The sequence below is a fragment of the Sciurus carolinensis genome, chromosome 7, assembly GCF_902686445.1.
Source record: "Sciurus carolinensis chromosome 7, mSciCar1.2, whole genome shotgun sequence".
Taxonomy (NCBI): Eukaryota; Metazoa; Chordata; class Mammalia; order Rodentia; family Sciuridae; genus Sciurus; species Sciurus carolinensis.
This window is the reverse complement of record NC_062219.1, coordinates 63,837,550-63,857,392: the sequence shown is the minus strand read 5'-3', so window position 1 is coordinate 63,857,392 and position 19,843 is coordinate 63,837,550. Positions and strand designations below refer to the sequence as shown.

General features: G+C 34.5%; 1 protein-coding gene across 3 annotated transcripts in view; it reads right to left on the bottom strand.

Annotated features, from left to right (window-relative positions):
- Fbxl4 (F-box and leucine rich repeat protein 4) overlaps positions 1–19,843 on the bottom strand; it is a 90,370-nt gene that overhangs the window by 1,536 nt on the left and 68,991 nt on the right. For 2 of the 3 annotated variants that reach the window (XM_047558961.1, XM_047558962.1), the window contains exons 7-8: positions 6,537–6,608; positions 2,287–2,599 (exon numbers count right to left, since the gene is read on the bottom strand). In XM_047558961.1, the coding sequence (XP_047414917.1) occupies positions 2,287–2,599; positions 6,537–6,608 (385 nt within the window). Of the gene's footprint in view, positions 1–1,159; positions 1,227–2,286; positions 2,600–6,536; positions 6,609–19,843 lie in introns of all 3 variants that reach the window. The other variant, XR_007109544.1, reaches the window with a different exon arrangement.

The window sequence follows — 19,843 nt, the reverse complement described above, 5'->3', positions numbered from 1 at the left end:
ATGTTATATTTGGCCATGTACACCCAGAGAAGCATAGGTGGCTATGAGGATCAGAAAAGAACACGGAAAATCAAGGGAGAAGCACACATAAAAGTCTGTGAATACATAGTGGTGGAGGGTGGGGTAGGAAACAGGTACTGAAGCATGTAACACAAGAAAAGTAAAAAAAAAAGGGAGGAAGGGAGAGAAGAAGGAGGGAAGGGGAGAGAGGTCTCATGGGATCTAGGAGATACAACTCTATCTTTATAAAACTTTTCCTTATGCTTGTTATTCCAAGTGGGCTTCTGATTTTCTGTTTTGTAACAACCTTAACCTAAACACTTATCTGTTTTAGCTATTATTCTTTTTAAGCCCAGGGTTATGATTGTTATTTGCTTGTCTTGCCCATTAGAACCTGAATTTCCTGATGAACCATGAGTTCTGTAAAGCCTTAGAGAATGCTGTGAAGGAAGTCAAATTTAAAATTTAACTAGAGTCCCCTGTCCTATGCTTCCAAAATAGAGAATAGACTCTAGATTGCACCAGCTAGCCAAGAGGCCATGAGCAAATCAGTTCATCTGTTTGAGCCTGCTTCTTCTTTCTGTGGCTAATAATAGTTATCTCACATAAGACTCTGAGGATTAAATCAATTAATATGTGCTCAGAACAGTATATAGCATATAGTAATGTATCTGTAATTATTAACTATTGGTAAATATTGCTCACTGTTTTCCTTATGTTTGAAATAAGACATTTAAACATATTTGCATGATAGTTGTCTTCCATTAATATTTATGATACCATAATTATGATACTTCCTCTTATACTTATGAAAGTTAAAATTGTTTCCAAAAAGTCATTATACTTATTTTTCTTTTACTTCTCTGTAAAGCTATTCATATATTTGCAGTCAGATGTTCTACCATTGAGTTATACTCCCTCATTCAGACAATTAATAGGTCAAATTTAGATCACCTAACAACCAACCCCACTGCCCATCACATTTGTGCATTGCTTAGAATGAGTGTTCCTGACACCTTCATGATTCTGTAGCATCTATTCAGACACTGGCTATTGCTCATGTCTAGCATATATGATTTTTTTTTGGAGGAAAGCATTATAAAATAGATTTTAATCAGCAACAGCACTATCTACATCCATTTAAAAAGGCTCTGCCTGCCTTTCCTTGTTCTTGTGAATTCATGACTTTTTCTTGAACTTTTTGAAATATTTCTCTCATAAATGGCCTAGGACAATTCAAGAGGAAAGATGGGTAGAATGGAAAAGAAATAACCATAGAGTGGGTATGGTGTTGCAAAAAAAAAAAAAAAAAAAAAAAAAGAGGTATTGACTCTGGAGCCAAAAATATTACATTTGAATCCTTGCTCTGTCACTTAACTGCGGGGTGCCAGTACCCTCACCTATGAAGACAATGATATAAACTCCCTGAGCTATGAAGATCAAATAAAATATCATACAGATGAAGTATTTAATCCAAAGTATGCACATGAGAGGCCCAAAAGTAGCTTGAATAAGTAACAGGCTGCTTGAATAAGCAGCATCTACAAATGTATCATAAACCTGAAAGTGGAGAAATTTTAACAGAAACTAAAAACACAGATGCTGAAAATCTTTGAGTTTTCCTTTTGTTGAATATTTAATAAAGAGGAAGGGATATACACATACTTTATGAACTAACCTATTAGTAGTAATAGACTGCCTGAAAACAGTTTGAGTGCTATATGAGATCACAAAGTACCATTGTGTGGGCAATGACAACTACAGTGACACCTTTGGCTAAGATAAGAAGTAAGTAATGAGATCTCAAAGGGCTCCTTGTTGATGAATGCAGTAAAGACACAAAGAAGCCCAGAACTGGAAAGAATTTTCAACAGATCTGCCTCAGGGTAGAACTATTTCTAAAAACTGAAATTATCAGGGATGGAGACTTCACAACACTCCTTTATTAACAGTTTAACATTAATAAATTTTAAAACAAAATCTAACTTAAATTCATTATATAAATGGATTCATTTCTTCTTTTCTCCTCAACAAAAATGGAGAACACAGCTCATATAAATTCTCACTCTTCTAACTAGACCAAAAATGAATAGTTATTTAGAACTTTTGACAGGTTTAACTATAAAGTTGTTACTGACCTTACTGTTTTACTTAAGTACATATATAATTATTCCTTATATCAATTTATCTATTTTGTATTTTTATCAAACCACATAGTCTTCTCGGGAAAAATTTTGTAAGTTTCTCTTTGGTTTCCTTGCAAAGAAACACATATTGTATCCTTACCTAATATATCCAGTTGCCGTAATTTGATACAGTTACACGCCAGTTCTTCTATATCTGTGTCACACACAGACCTATTAGCTGTAAGAAAGAGTTTTTGCAAGTTTGGAAGCTGGCGTGCCAATCTGGCAAAGCACCCGGTACTGCTCTGCAGAGTGGGACACCAGCCAAGGTCAAGTTCCTCCAGAAGTGGACATCCAGAAGCCAGTTCCGCTATTCCATTCTCAGTGATATTCTTACATCTCCATAGATCCAGGGTCCGGAGCTTTTTACATTTGGCTCCTATCATGCTAGCTATCACATCATAGTCTTCAATCTGGAAATCAAAGAGTTCCAAACTTTTATATGTTGTGCTCAGAAATGCAAACTATTTAGAGCTTGTTAAAATATTCTTAATCATCTCTTATTGTTTGCTTCCATGTAAATATACCCATATCCTTGTTAGTATAGATTTATCCATTCATCTTATAGATCTGCCACTGTTTCATGAAACAGCAAAAGTAATCACTTACTTGAAACTCCATTTAACAGAATTGATAGAGGACATTAATGAATTAAATCCCAAAGCAATTTTAAGTCATTAGTCTATCATGGAGAATTTGAAGATTATGTGTTATTCTTTTATGCCTACCATTTTGACTTTGAGGCTGCTACCTGTTCACTGGGCCTAGTATCTTTTATTTTACATATATTAACATACTTAGGTAGGTATATAATATCTCTTTGATGAAGGTGTGCACCTTGGCAGGTTCTAAAATTGTGTGGAAATGTTGACAGAACTTATGAGGATAGTAGCTTTGGGTTAAGTGAGGCTTTTACAGACTAAACATACAACAGAAAAATAACTTAGATGATAACGTTAATTACTGCCAGTTACTGAAGGTATCCAATACTTATTTCATTATTAGAGGATAAGCATCTATTGATTAAGGATTTAACATTTCAGTTCTTGGGCTTTATATGCTTTAATGTTTCTTTAAGTAGATTATTTTAAGAGATTCATTTGATTTTGTTATGATCAGGTATCAAAGTTATCACCAGAAGACAAAAAAGAAATAAAGTAGTAAAGATTTACAATGATTATTTATTTTGTTCACTTGTTTATTCTACTTTCAATAAATATTTATGCTACCATTAGGTGCTAGCACCACTCTAGATAGCAAGAACAAAAGTAAACAAAAAATATTTTTTGGTTCACATTTTTTGGAAAGTCAGAGACAAATAAATGAGCAAAATTAATTCAGGCTGCCCAGAATAAAAACTATATTTTCCATATTTTCAAGCTGCAAAAGTATGTCATATAATTAAGTTCTGGATAACAGGAAAGAATCCTCAAAGGCAACTTCTGGAAAGGGTCCTCAAGGGAAGGTATTATGCCTTTTTATCATTCCTGTTGCCTGACCTAGAGATATGATGGCTGAAGTTTCACTGTAAACCAAGAGATCAAACATATGACATAGAGAGACTGCAGAGCAGTGATCTAGAGGTCAGGACCTCTTGGGAGTCTAAGGAGAAGAGCATGGATTGCTTACTTCCAGCACTTCATTACATGAAAAAGAAATGACTCTCTTGTTTAAACATAGTCATCTGGAGTTTTTCTATCACTGGCAGTTGAACCTAATTATAACCAATACACTTGCTTACAAATTTGGCTAAAAGATTTCGTAGAGAGAGAGCTGGAACTAATGGTTAAACAAACTTCTGAATACTTTTGGGCTTTGTTATCTATTTGTTCATCGTTTTCCATGCCCATGGATAATAAAACTTTAAACTGAAGAGATGATCAGTTATTACAATACAAATTTTAAAAAATCTCTTTCCTAATGAGAGGAAAAATTAAAAATTTCAGAGTCCTACCAAAAATATTTATGGCAGTGGCTAAAACATCTAGATTTGTTTGGTAAGATATTACTCTTCAGAAGTTCTTGTCATTGCAAATCTGTCAAACTGGCACTTGAAGCACAAAGATTAGTTTCAGAAAAAAGTGGCACAACTTATTTTGTAACTACATTATATTCAATATGGAAAAAGTACGCCATTAGAAAAATGTTCAGAGAAGACAAATAATAAATCATAAGCACTGTGCAAAGTCAATACAGTGCTCTACTTGTGAGGGTAACAGGTTCATAAATAACACAAATCTATAAATTGCTACCATTTGGAGAGTCAAAAATAAAATATTCAGTGAAACATTCTGATTTTTGACTAACTTGATAGGAAAGAAACTGAGATAGGCATGGTATTAAACTATCAACCAACAGCTGTACATGTCACTGTCCTGGTGAACCCTGAACCTTCTGTGAAATAAGAACAGTATTTCTATGACACTCATTAAGGCCCTAATCATGATGTTAACAGCAGTATTAGCATTATTAGCATTATTTTTTAATTTCTCTGTCAAGAACTTATAGTTAGCAAACAAATAACAATGGTAACAATCTTATTGGTAAAAACATACTTCAATTTTAAAAAAAGTCTATTTCCCTAAAGCACAGTATATTATACATTAATATATGTAATATAGCAAAACAGGTTCAATAGTCCAATAAGGCTAGAAAACACTGGGTTTAGCAAAGGCAAGAGTTTCTTTGTTGCAAGTTAAAACTCTAAGAGGAGGACACAATAGTATCACTTCCTAATTTTGATTACAAATCTTCACTGTGCCCTCACATACGTACCCTTTTATAACTGAATATCTGTCAGGATCCATTTTTCCACGGACCAATTTAGGAAAATGCTGACTTGCAATACATGAAATTCTAATTCTCTCTCTCTCTCTCTCTCTCTCTCTCTCTCTCTCTCTCTCTCTCTCTCTCTCTCTCTGTATATATATATTTCCAACTCTTAAAGTGTCTGTGGCTAGAGGCTTGCTTTTCTAGGGAATATTACTCCAGTCTAAGAGGAGGTAAATAACAAGCAGAATAGGCAACCTCTTTAAAACAGGTTTTTTTGTTTGTCTGTTTTTAACCAATCTAACAAGAGCAGGCTAGTAATATTCAAAGATCCAAGTGGCTGGTTTGTTGTCACAGAAACTGCCATCAACTATCACTGGGTTCATCTAGAAAACCCACTACAGGGATTCAAAGAAAGCTATGAAATGGCTTACAAAGGTAAGAATTTGACTTGAAGTAAGGAAAAACTTGTGGTTTCCAAGGTTATTTCAAAAGACTAGAATGGACTGATTACGCTTGTAGTTTAACAATACCAGACTGCCAGGAATTAAAGACCACTGGGATAAAAACCAATGGAGATAAATATGTTACTATAAGAGACATCTGTCTAGCCTACATTGCCAAATCCTGAGAGATCTCTGAAGCCATCGCTAAGCTCCAAAAGATGCTCAATTGGGATGCCTTTTAGGTCAGAGATGCTATCTATTGATTCCAAGTCTAGGATACCAGAACTTCTCTGGACCATTGTAACCAAACTATTTATTCATGTCTGTTCAGTGGATAGGAAAATGGACAGGTCTGGTGATCTCTTAAATCTGTGGTTGAAAATATCGAAGAAACTGAAGAGAAATAGGTTGCTCCACACGAAGTTCACTTCTGGTGAGTATGTATGTGCACACACACACATAGCCCAAGAATTTGATTATCCCTTAAGTTTCAGTGTTATCTGTAAGCTACATAATTAAGTAGTTGAGTTGAAAAATTTAATTTTTTTCACAACTTCTTGCAGGGGCATGTGAAATCATAATTTTAAATCTTGAAGGACTTTAGAGATTTTCTAATTTAACAGTCCCTAGGATTCTGGCTTTCACAGAAGAGTAAAATTTCAAAAACAACTGAGTTCTAACATAGGGTGTTGATCTTTTTATTTTGCACAGTAGGAAAGTTTAAAAAAAACTATAAAAAAGCCTATTATCAGTATTTCCAAGAAATATTCCAAGAATTTACAAAAACCAAAATTAATTTTGTGAAAAATTACCAAACTATTAACATGTGGGCATGACTGACATTTTATTTTGTAAAGAAACCCAGAGAGGTAGATGGCTTGTTGAGATAATAGCTGGCTGGGGTAGAACTGAACTTTTTTTACTCCATGTACTTTCCTTGCTCTTGTTGATAAATGTCAGTGTTTCAAAGCATCCTCTCCAATTGAAGAAAAATGTTTGAAAGTAAGGTACAAAACAGTTAACCATAAATCAGAAACTGTGGATAAGTGTGGGGTGTGGCAAATCAGGATAAAATTCAATCATGGGAAGAAAAAGAGAAAAAGAAATTGAATATAAAGAATTTTCAAATACTTGCCATTACACAACTGCCCAAACTGAGGTGCTGAAGCTCTGAACAGAAGTTCAAAATGCTGAGCAGTGCTGTTTGCTGCCATTGGGGACCACATCACAGGCAAATATGGAAAGTGAATGAAAGTGAAACAAAGAGAAGAGGTCAATTAGACATTAAAAGCTGTCACTGCTTTTCCTGAAATACGGCTCAAAACCTAGGTTACAGATTCCACAAATGCCATTTAATGAGTCCCCAGGTGCACTCACCATTGATTGGCTTGGAGTCAAGGTAATCATTACTAGGCTCCATGTAAGTTGTCACGTTGTATATGGTTTTGCATGCCCCAAAGATACTATATTCCCTGTAACCTCTCAGTTTATTTCCCAGAGGTAAGCAATTTGAAAGCCTGGTTATAAGAAAATTAAACCACCCTCCCTCCAAAGAGAGAGCGAGTGAGCGAGAGCGCAGGAAGAGAGTGCGCATGCATGCACCAAAGGGGCCTAGTGACACTCCTGAAAAACAGCAGCAGTTCTGACATTCACTCATCAGTTGCAGTCTGATGGAACTGCCAATAGAGTCACCCCAAATCAGGACTAAGCTGGTGACTTTAATGTCAAAGGATTCTCTTTGCTGACAAGGATATCAACAACCATTGAGCACCTGTCAGTAGCAACATGCTGACTGAAACATATCTAACATGCACTTTCTAGTCATGTTCTTGCCATTTAAGCCCATCTATCCAGTCCAATGAAAACGGTCTCACCACTAAAGAAACCCAAAGATATGCTAGACTGCTACATAATCATAGCAGTCTAAAAATATTTTTAAAGTCCTGATTATATTTTGACACACCTACAAGGAAAATCTGTAAAAAGAAATAAAGCAATGTAAAATATCCAAATTTCTAGCTTTTCTTTTGTATGTTTAGAAGAAAACTATTCAAACTTACACAGCAAAATCATTTTCTAAATCTCTGAGCTAAATTATATCTAACAAAATTAAGCTACTGTACAACTCACTTATATGTGTTCAGTTACTGAACACATTGAGGGAGGGGTGAAGAATGTGTCAGTGACAACACAAAACATTTGGTCAAATTTCAGATATTTTCACTGAGAAAAAAATTAAGAAAGTATTTTACATAAGAATAAATTTATTTAAAGGAAAAATAATACAGTAAGAGTTATAATAAGCCCTAGAGGAATATAAGACTTAGGTCTAATTATTTTTCTCTTGAGCATTTCTTTAAATTTAAGCAAAAAAAAAAAAAAGTTTACATTGATTTTATACTTATACTTGTTTCACAATAACATTTACAAGACAATCCTATGTAGCTCTTAGAATGTTAACAGCAGAAAGAGTATATGAAGACAAATTAACTTTAAGGTTCTTCATAATACTTAAGCCATTCTGACATACTACCAGATGGGGACATAGCAATTAGGTTTGTTTTTATTACAGTACCAAAGTCTTATAAGGAAGTTGTTTTATAAGACTTTCCCATGAGCAAGATCCAGAATATACTAGAATTTCTAAAAAGTATTTCACATACCCTGTGGGTAAGACATTTTAAATTAAAAATATATACAAACACATACACATGTGTAGGTCTACAAACAGTTCATGAAACATGTTTTGTGATTTATTTTAAAATGATTTATTATGAAGAATCTCAAGTACATGACAAGTATAGGGTCCAATATAATACCCATGTAGTCAATACTCAGATTTATCACATTTTCCTTCTTTATTAACATCTCTATTTTTGAATCCCTCTAACCATCCATATAGTTCCATATAAGTAACTTTATAATGACTTGGTGTTTAAAAACATGCCTTGAAGCTGGGCACTGTGCCCCACACCTGTGATTCCAAGACACTGGGGAGCTGAGGCAGGAAGATAGCAAATTTGAGGCCAGGCTGGGCAATGTAGCCTTAAGATAAAATTTTAAAAACTCAGTGGTAGGCCACTTGTGTTGGAGATACAACACACACACACACACACACACACACACACACAAAGGTGATATAAATTTTACTTCACACTATATATCCATTAGTAGTATTTAATATTGTTCTACATGGTATATATGTGTACTTCTCAACTTCCTCATTTGTTTTGTGAGGTACTTGTCCACGCTGCCTCATATAGTGCTAGTTCACTTATTTTAACTGTTGTATAATATTCCATTATACAAATATATTACAACATATACTCTCATTTGATGAGTACTTGTTTACAATTTTCACTATTACAAAAGTGTTATAATAAACATTCTGAAATGTACTTTCTTGTGCATACAGGAGAACATTTCTCTAGAGCACACCTCAGAGTTACAATTTCTATGTTTTGGTAAGCTCTGACTTCAAATTTTTCAAAATATCTCTACTGAATGTTTGTTATTTTTACATAAGCAGTATATTAGGTTATTACATCTTTGTCAGTGTAACTGTCTTTTCATTCTTTGTAACAATTGTCCCTCTGATGAATATGGAATGGTATAATTTGAAGAAGTATGATCATCAGTGAGGATGGGGATCTTTCCATATGTTTATTGGCCGCTCATATTTCCTATTCTGTAAATTGCTTAATCGTATTGTTTATTGCTTTTCCTGTGTGGCTGTTTTTTTCCTTCTTAACTTGCAGGAATTCTTTATGTATACTGGACACCAATCTTTGTTAGTTATATTCATTACAAATACCTTCTCTAAATCTGAGACTTGGCTTTTCACTTTGAATACAGGCTCTTTTGAGATGTGCATTTTTAAAAATTTAATATAGTCACATTAATCTTTTTTCCCTTTATGCTTGCATTCTGTTGTCTTTAAACAGTCCTTTACTCAAGACAAAATATCCTTCTTTTTATTTTAAATAAAAGCTCTAAAGTATTTTGTCATTAAGTTCTTAATGAACAATTTTTATATACAGGAGGATATTTCATTCTCACCCCTTGTCTAGTTCAATTTATTAAAGTCTTCCTTATCCACTAATTTGTGATGCTTTCTGTCAAATGTTGCATTTCTGTATATGTGTGTGTTTACTTTTGGATCACTTTGTTTTACTAGTATATTTGCCTTTCCCAACTCTTAACAATCATTATAGTTTGTAATAAATCTTAAAATCTAGTAGGGTAAACATCCTTCATTCCTCAACACTCTCTCAGTTTTTCTTGGCCCTTTGTTCTTTCCCATTGATTTTAGAATCACCTTCTAAATTTTGGTTTTAGCTTTTTCAAAATAATACAAAAAGATTACTTTTCTTTCTTTTTTCTCCCCATGACCATTAATTAACTTACTGGCATCTTATCTATTTTTTTAAATTATTTATTACGTCTGATACCTCCTCACTGAATTTTTCTTTTTGTTGAGAAATACTTTTAACAGTTCTTTAGTGAACAGGTAGTAAAATCTTATTATTTACTGAGTACATATTGACAAATCAGGCATTGTTTTAAATTTTTTAATTAATCCTCATAACAACCCCATTCATTCATTTAACAAATAGTTATGAATGCCTACTATGTAGGCACTTGGAATATATCAGTGAATAGAACAGATAATAACCTATGAACGATAATCATTATTACCATTTATAGATAAGAAATTTGAGTCATAAAGCTAAAAAACTTACATGTTATTTATCCTCAATTTTGACTAAAAGTTTAGTCAAGTTTAAAACTTAAAGATAACTGTTACCTTCTTTCACTACTTGGAAAATATTACTCCATTAACTATTAGCCACCATTATTTGATAAGAAGCCTACTTTCAGTCTAATTGTCTTCTTTTGTGGATAGTTTTTTTTTTTTTCTCTAATAGCTCTTGACCCTTTATTTTTAAGGATCACAATTTAGTCACCGTATGTCTATAAAGATTTATTTTTGGTTGTGAGGATGATTTGGCTGAGACATCTCTTACTCCACTGACTGTTTGGGTTGATTCAGCTTATCTGGCTGGATAGAGGGGTGTCCCCTTCCTCCCTCACCACTCCATGTGTGTCCCTCCTAAAGCTGTGCACTCAAAGAGGATGACCTTCCCCAATACAGGAGGACCATTATTTTGGTCAAGGGTATATAAATAGCTGAGGTCCCCTGCTAGAACCTCCAAATAAACTCTCAAGATTTATTTTCATTTATTTTATTTGATATTCTGAGTTCATCTGATTTGAAGATTCACATTGTTCTTCATGAAAAATGAAGATTCTTACCAATTCTCTCTTCCAACATTACTTTTCTACCATTCCTTCCATTTTTTTTTTCTTCTAGAACTTCTATTCAATGAATATTGGAATTTCCCAAGTTACAGTGGTTACAGTGGCTTGAAAAAAAGTCCATATTATTCCAGACTTCCTCCTTTCAGAGGTAGAGCTTAATTTCTTTCCCTGTGAGAGTGTGTGTTAGACTTAGTGACTTACTTTTAACCATCTGTGTACAGCAGATGTGAAGGCATGCCACTTTTGATATTAGGTTATTGTGAATAATTTTATTTATCATTCTGACTGGGCCACTGGGTTTGCAAACATTTGGTCAAATATTATTAAGGGTGTTTATATGAGGGTGTGCTTTGGGTGAGATTAACATTTAAATCAGCAGAGTAAGTAAAACAGATTGCCCTTCCTTTTGTTTTAACAAAATAAGGGGGAATTTTTCTCACCTGATGGCTCTCAAACTGGGACACTGGCTTTGTCTTGACTTTGGATATAAACAGAACATCATCTTTTCCTGGGACTCCTGTTGGCTTTCAGGGTGGAGCTATACTATTAGCTTTCCTGGGTCTCCAGGTTGCCAACTTAGCCTGGAGACCTTGAGGCATGCCAGCCCCATAATCACATGAGACAGTTCCTTGTAATAAACCTCTTAATATGTCTCCTATTAGTTTTATTTCTCTAGAGAACCCTAACTAATCCAGTTATAAAAAGGCTATGGTTCCTGTTTTAGCTTTCCTTCTTCCTCCATTAGTCACTTGTGGAAGTCAGCTTCCATGTCATGAGAACACTCAAGGCAATCTATGGATATTCTCATGTGGAGAGAAATAGAGGCCTCTGGCCAAGAGCTAAAGAACAGCCCTGCCAATAGGCATGAGAGTGAGTTTGAGAGCTGATCCTCTAGCCATAGTTAAGCTTTGGAATGACTGGAGCCCCAGGTAACAATTTGGCTATAGCCTCCTTAGAGGCCTTTCTATGGTCTCCTTAGAGTAACACTACACAGTTAATAAAACACTCCCAGGATTCTGGGTGAGATAGTAAATACAGGTTGTTTTAAACCACTAAGTTTAGAATAACTGACATAAAACAAGAGATAAATAATTTAGTGACTGGAACATAGTAAGTATAATATATTTATTAAATGAATGAATAGGGTTGTTTTGAGAATTAACTGGAATTTTACAAATACAAAAAACTTAGCAGTGTCTAACACTATAGCAGTGCCTGACATTCACAGCTTTTACAAACTTAAGTACAGTCCTCAAACTTCTTTCTAATTTAGCAAAACTCTGTGTCCAATTTAGAATTTATCTCATCTATTGAATTAAAATTCCAATGAATACAATTTATTTCCTAGGTTTCTAATCAGTCCTTTTTCACAACTACTTGTTCTTGTTTAGTTTATTTGTGCTTCATAATTTTTATTTCTTTTTAAAAAGATGCTTTTATTTCTTTCAACCTTCACCCTCCAACCCCAGATATTTTATTCCTTTCTGTCTAAGGATCTTGTAGATTGCTCCCTTCTGAACCAAGAATTCTACTGAAGGGTAGTGATCTGCACAGGAACTAGGAATACTGCAGAAACAGCAATAGGTTTAGCTTAGTTCTGACCCTGAGGCATGGTCAATGCCAAATCGTTATGTACTCTTTAGTATATCTGCCTATACCAAAACCACTCCTTTCCTAAGACTTTCATCCAGATTCCTAAAGTAGCCTGGAGAGAGCCTGCTACCCAGCTCTGATTATCCCTCCCCAGGCTGGATAACAAGATTCTCTTGTTAGAGTTTTAGATGAATTCCCTGGTGAATCAGTCCTTCTAATTAAAAAGAAGAGTAAGACAATAAATATTTATTATCAAGAATACCATTATTAACCTGCCTGGGATGTTCCTTAGAGGACTATCTATTACTTACTGTCTATCTTAAAGACTGTTAACTTTAAGACACTGTTAACTTTAAGACCTAACATAGAATATCCTTCTAACTCCCTTTTGAACTAAGGGACTATTCATATATACCTAGAAAACATATTGTGGAATGGTTGACTACAATTATTCTGGCAAATATGTCACAACAACTTAACCAGTCTACACATTAAACTTGGAATTAGAAAATCATTTAATCTTAGAGGGAACTATAATTTTTTATTCTCACCTTGAAAAGGACTATAGAACAAAAGAAGATTCATGTTGAATGACATCACTCATCTTTGTTGAATAAGAGATGTGAGATCAAATGGTGAGACTTAGATGGGGATACAGGGGTGATGACCAAAGGAACAGATGCTGTGAGGAACATAACAAGGAGTTGAAAGAAGATAAAAGGGTCTACAGGTACCACTGAAGTGAGCAAGTACAAATTACCAGTTTTGTGGCTTTCTCCCACAGAGCTCATCAATGAAAAGCTAGAGACTAGGGGAGTACTCAGATGTGCTAAGAGAACACATCTATGGAAACAGTTTGCATAACTTTTTTAAATCCAGTTAGCAATTCCTTCTAGATTATCTTTAGAATATTCTTTCTGTATATTGTTAGTATTCAGAATCAAAATATTGCTGTTAACTTCAAAGCAAAGAGGAGTAACTATCAAGAAACTTATACTTTATGTCCAAATATAAAATGGCTTTATTTCATAGAAATCACAGATGCAACAGTTTAGAGCAGGAGTTGGCAAACTGCTGCCCATGGCCAAATCCAATCTACTGCTATTTTTGTAAATAAAGTTTTATTGCAACAAGGACACATCCACTCATTAATGTATTCTCTGTGGCTGGATTTGTTTTTGTTGTTGTTTGTTCTATGTTTTTCAGGTGCTAGGGATTAAACTCAGAACCTCACCCATGCTAGGCAGATGCTCTACTGCAAAGCCATCCCCATCCTATGTCTGTGGCTGTTTTTACACTATAACAGCAGAGCTGAATATTTGTAACCAAGAATATATGCCTGCAAGGTGTAAAATATTTATCATCTGATCATCCACGGAAAAAGTTTATATATCCCTACTTAAAAGAAAAAAACAATTCTACCATAATGAATACTTGCAACACTTCTACACATTTAGAACATGCAAAAGGACGAATCAAAACTGCATTGTGTATTATGAAAAAAGCATTCAGAAATAAAAAGTAAAATTTTACGAGTCTCTTAATTTAAGACATAAAGTATCTTGAATCCCCAACTCCACAAATTCTACTGGTTTAATTCTGTAAAACTCATTCAGCAGAAGCACAAAAATAGTTCTATAAGACTAAAATATAATTTAGTTAGAAGCTTTAATAATGCAAGTCAACATATTCATTTTCAAATGGGTTTCTAATTTTCAAATAAAAACCAGCCTTATTTAAATCATTACAGAAAGGAATTAGCTAAAGAATGACTGAATCCATGATAATTTCTTCTAGAGATTATCAAAACATACTCTAATAAAGTCATTTGGTAAACATGCATTCATAAAGAATTATTTTACATTCTACCTAAAATCTACTTACATAACACTGTTCAGCAGCTTCAAAACCCAATGGAAAACTATTAGTAATAAATCTAACTCCTCCTCACATCAAGGTGAGAAAGCATATGTAGCTTCCTAACCTAGTACCACACTTAATTAAATATTCAAGTAGATCACATGACAGCCATTTCTGATAGTAAGGTGCCAAAGTAAATGAGTAAATGGCAAATTATTATAACAGGTTATGAATGAATTACAAAGCAAGAGACAAAAGAGTGTGAACAGTTTAATGCAATTAGACAAAAACAATGGAAAAGCATGCTCATGGGTCAAATTCCTGACAATTCACTAAGATTCAGAAAAGAATTGTAAAGGAATTAGTTCATAAACACTACATTGCAATGATTACAATAAGAAAAAGACTATTTCACCTTCCTTTCATAACTGCCCTTCTCTGTTTCTTTAGCAATTTTATTCCCCATACTGTCCTTAGTGAAGCCTCCAAATATTCAGATGCTCCAATTTCAACTTCAAAAATAGTTTATCAGTAAAATGATAGGTAATAGATGTAAAAGTTCAGTGTATGCAAATACGAAATGCCATACAGTTATTATTATTAATACATTTTTCTTGTTATAAGGAAATGTATTAATAGATAAAAGAAGGCATGAATTCAAATGTTTAACAGTTTTATAAAAAACTACTACTCATAAACTTCATAACTTCTCATTCTCTAGACTTCTAAGCAAAAATAATAAAAATGATCTTATATTCACATATAACTTTTGGACAGTTCAGATTAATGGCTTAGTAGTTAGTTATATTTATGCATATCATGTACATCTTAAAAAAAATCAAGAACTTTGGGAGAGAGATTCAAGATGGCAGACTAGTAGAAGGCTGCTCCATGGCTTGAGATTCAAGCAGCCTCTGCAGTACTCCTTCTGCTGTGAAGTGGGAGTACTGCTTCTCTGTGAAGGGGGTAAAAGAGGAATTTTACCAAAACTCAATACTGGACAGTCAGAGTGTCTCAGAGACTCAGAAATGTGAGTACAGTAAATGGAAGAAAGACTATATTGGAGCCAAGCCAGTGCAGGCAGAATTAGTAGTGGCACTTATTTGGAGAACACAGTGAGAAGCACAAGGGACAGATTTAGTATGGAAGAAAACTGAGATCAGAAAAGTAGCCTGCCCTTAGATGATTCAGAGGCTACACTGTGCACTGGTGCTTGAAAAGGGCCCTGTGTTTCTCAATTGGCTGCAGAGAACTGAAGCAGGAGCCATCTTGATGTGGTCACACTGCAGCTGCTGCTGCTGCAGGAGCCAGAAGCTCTCAGCAAACACAACTACACTATTCTAGAAGTGCCTGCTGGGTGATCTAGGGTCCACTGAGAATAGGAGAAAAACAAGCACAGAGAATATCTAACCCAGGGGGATTCAAGTTGGAAAAGTGAAGGGGAGCCCAACTCATTTCCCCCTTTGAGTCTGGTAACTCACATGACCAACTTAAGTGGGTAAGGAATCTGAAAGGTGAGTATGAATACACTCAAGGACTAAGGCTGGGAAGCTGGAAAGCCTGTGTTCATGGGCAGCAGAGAGGGTAAAGGATTGGTTCCCCCACTAAGTAGAATCCTTGAGAGGTTCCTGAGATCCAGACTTCGAGCAGAGATCTGCAACTGCCACGCCCTAAAGGATGTAGATATAATCTCTCCAGAGCAGACGCCGCCACCCAACAAAGCCTCTGAGGCCTGTTTAGACCTGAGCTCCACTTGCAGGAATTCCACTCTTAGAATTCTGCAGTGGACCTACCCTGGGAGTGCATCAATAAGGTCTGGGCAGACAAAACTCCAACCGATAGTACTTCCCATCCCATCCTACCTCATACTGGGGAGAAGGGCAGCTGAGACTTACCTGAACCAGGTTCAGTCTTAGGCCACTCCAGCTGGCAGCTAGGTTAGCAATATAAAAAGTGGAAGGGTTTAACAACCCTCAGTCCTTGCTCTTGCACTCAGTATACAGTTCAAAAATAAAAAAATAAAAAAATAAATGAAAAGAAAGACATTGGGCACAGACAGTAACCACTTGTTCTCACTGACTATTTTGACCACCTCAGTGTAAACAATTCCTTCATTTTTATTAGGAAATCTGTGTGTGTGTGTGTGTGTGTGCGCGCGCGCGCGCGTGTGTGTATGTTTGCTGTGCTGACTGGTTAACGGACACATATACATAAACATATTTGTTTCTTTTTTTCTCATTTTTAGCATTTTTTAAATGTAGTTGTTTTTAGTTGCCTTATCTTTTTTTTTGAGGGTTACAGTTTTTGATTAAATGTACTTTTAAATGTACTTTTGATTAGTACATTTTGGTTTTGTTTTGTATTGTTTTTCATTTGTTTCTCTTTTCTTTTGCTAATAGCCAAATTCTATTGTTCTTTCACTCTCCCTTTACTTTGTTACTTATATTTTACTCCTCCTTTCTTATAACCATTACATACTACATCTCTTTTGCATTCTCTGTTCACTTTTTGGAATTGTAAACTCTTTTCTACCTTATTATCACATTTTCTTTTCTCTTAATTAACTGTATTCAGCATCTTTTGCACTAATTAGTTTCTATAACTCCTGCCTCCCACCATCAATGCTGTTGTAATTATTACTGCTATGAATCATAATTGACACCTGTGATTTGCTTTAATGCCAGATATAGTTCATGGCTACTTATTGTTTTTTGCTGATCGCTACTACTGACTCTACCATTTTGGTTTGTGACAATTAATATTGTAGATGTCATAGAATGAATCAATATTTAATTTAATGTTTTATTTTGTTTGCATTAGTTATTGATATTGTTTTCTCCTATTCTGTGAGGTGCTGGGAACCTACGGGGACACTACAAGTTCAAAGGCAAACTCAATCAAAAGACAGCACACCTTGTTCCACACCAAATTAATGACATTCAAACTTCAGCTATTCTTCAATACAAAGAATAGAAAAGACAAAAACCCAAACTAATGAACAGGCCCCAAGAAGGAATGGCTAGAGGTGGGCCCCCCAGGTGCCACCTAAGGACATACATTGCTATAGCAAAAACAGAGAGAAATAACACAAAGGTTGTGTACACCATAACTATGAGGGGGTCTCAATCCCTATCACTCTAGAACACTTGGGCAAATGAAGACTGTGCCCTAAAAAAGGTCCACATGTAAGAGGAAGAGACATTCCTTCCAACAAAGCATGAGTACAAGAAACATGAAAAAGCAAGCTAACACAACACCTCCTAAAGGTCATAATTCACCAGCAAATGATCACAAAAATATTTAAGTGGATGAAATATCAGATAAGGAATTCAAAAAATCATTATAAAAATTATCAATGATTCCAAGAAAACAAAGAAAAACAACTAAATGAATTAAGGATGTCAGTACAGAACATGAATGAGAAATAAAAGAAATAGAAATATTTAAAAAGAACCAAACGGAAATCTTGGAAATGAAAGACAATAAAGCAAATAAAATGTTCAGCTGAAAGTCTTTTAATAAAGTAGATCATGCTGAAGACATAATATCAGAGCTGGAAGACAAAGTGGTCAGCCTTAACACTGAGACAGCATTAAAGAAAAAAAAAAAAAAAGTAACCATGATCAGAATATACAAAAACTTTGAGGCAACATGAAGAAATCAAACTTAAGTATTATTGGAATTAAGGAGGGCTTTGAGATGTGGGCTAATAGAATGAATTAACTCTTCAGGGAAATAATAATAGAACATTTTCCATATTTTAGGCCACAAAGCAAGCCTTAGCAGAAAGAACAGTAGAGTAGAGGGAAGGGAACAGGGGATAGGAGGGAAAGAGGGGAAGGGAAAATAATAGGAGCTAAAGTAGAACAAATTTTACTTCATGTTTTTATAATTATGTCATAGTATATTCTATAGTCATGTATAACTAAAAAACGATAAAAAAAACTCTTAGCAAATACATAATTTATATAATTCCTTGTATCTTATCAGATATACTAGAATGAAATTAGAAATCAATACACCAAAATCCTACAGAAACTATCTAAACATATGGAGCTTGAACATACTTTTTTAAATGGTGAATAAGTGATAGAAGTAATCAAGGGAGAAATTAAAAAATTCTTACACCCAAATGAAAACAGTGATACAACATACCAGAACCTCTGGGGCACTATGAAGACAATTCTAAGAGGAAAGTTCATAGCTAAGAGTGCCTACATAAGAAAACCTGAATGATCCCAAATAAACAACCGAAAAGAAGAACAAACCAATTTGAAACCAGTAGAAGGAAGAAAATAATTAAGATTAGAGCCAAAATCAATGAACTTGAAAATTAAAAAAAAAATACAAAGGATTGATGAAACGGAGTTGATTCTTTGGCAAGATAAACAGGAGTGATAAAACCTTAGACAAACTAACCAAAAGAAAAAGGAAGAAAAAACAAATTAATAAAATTAGAGATGAAAAAGGACAAATCATCACAGACATCTCAGAAATTCAATAGATCATTAGAGACTATTTTGAAAACTTATACTCCAATAAATTGGAAAGCCATTTCTAGACAAATATGATCTACCAAAACTGAATCAAGAAGACACAGGAAACCTAAACAGATCAATAACTTGTAATGAGATACAAGCAGTAATAAAAATCCTTTCAACAAAGAAAAGGACTAGATGGATTCTCAGCTGAATTCTACCAAACCTTTAAAGAACTAATGCCATACTCTTCAAATTATTCCATGAAACAGAAAGAAATAGAATTTATCCATATTTAATCTATAAAGCCCAAACCAGATAAGGACACATCAAGGAAAGAAAATTACAGACCAATATCCCTGATGAACTTAGATGTGAAAATACTTAAAAAAATATTAGCAAATTGTGTTTAAACAACAAATTAAGAAGATTGTATACCACAATCGAGTCAGTTTTATTCCAGAGATGCAAGGATCATTTAATATATACAAATCAATAAATGTGATTCATGGGGGCGATCCAAGATGGCGGCCTAGAGGGAGACTGCACCCCCTGTCGCTCCAGAACCCAGGAGTTAAGAAGGGGAGGCATTGAGAGACTCGGACTGAAATAGAGCCACGGGTGAGTCTGCCCACTGGGTAAAGCTCGGCCCACTGGATAGATCGTCCAAACAAAAATTGAATAAAGAAACTATAGATCTCAACAACACAATCAGCAATTTAGACTTAACAGACATATATAGAATATACCATCCAACAAAGAACGAATACACTTTCTTCTCAGCAGCACATGGATCCTTCTCTAAAATAGACCATATTTTATGCCACAAAGCTACTGTTAGCAAATACAAGAAGATAGAGATACTACCTTGTACTCTATCAGATCATAATGGATTGAAATTAGAAATAAATGACAGAATAAAAAACAGAAACTTCTCCAATACTTGGAGACTAAATAATACACTATTATACGATGAATGGATAACAGAAGACATCAGGAGGGAAATAAAAAAAATTCTTAGAAGTAAACGAGAACAAAGACACATCATATCAAAATCTCTGGGACACTATGAAAGCAGTACTTAGAGGAAGATTTATTTCATGGGGTGCATTCAAAAAAAGAAGTAGAAATCAACAAATAAACGACTTAACACTACAGCTCAAAGCACTAGAAAAAGAAGAGCAGACCA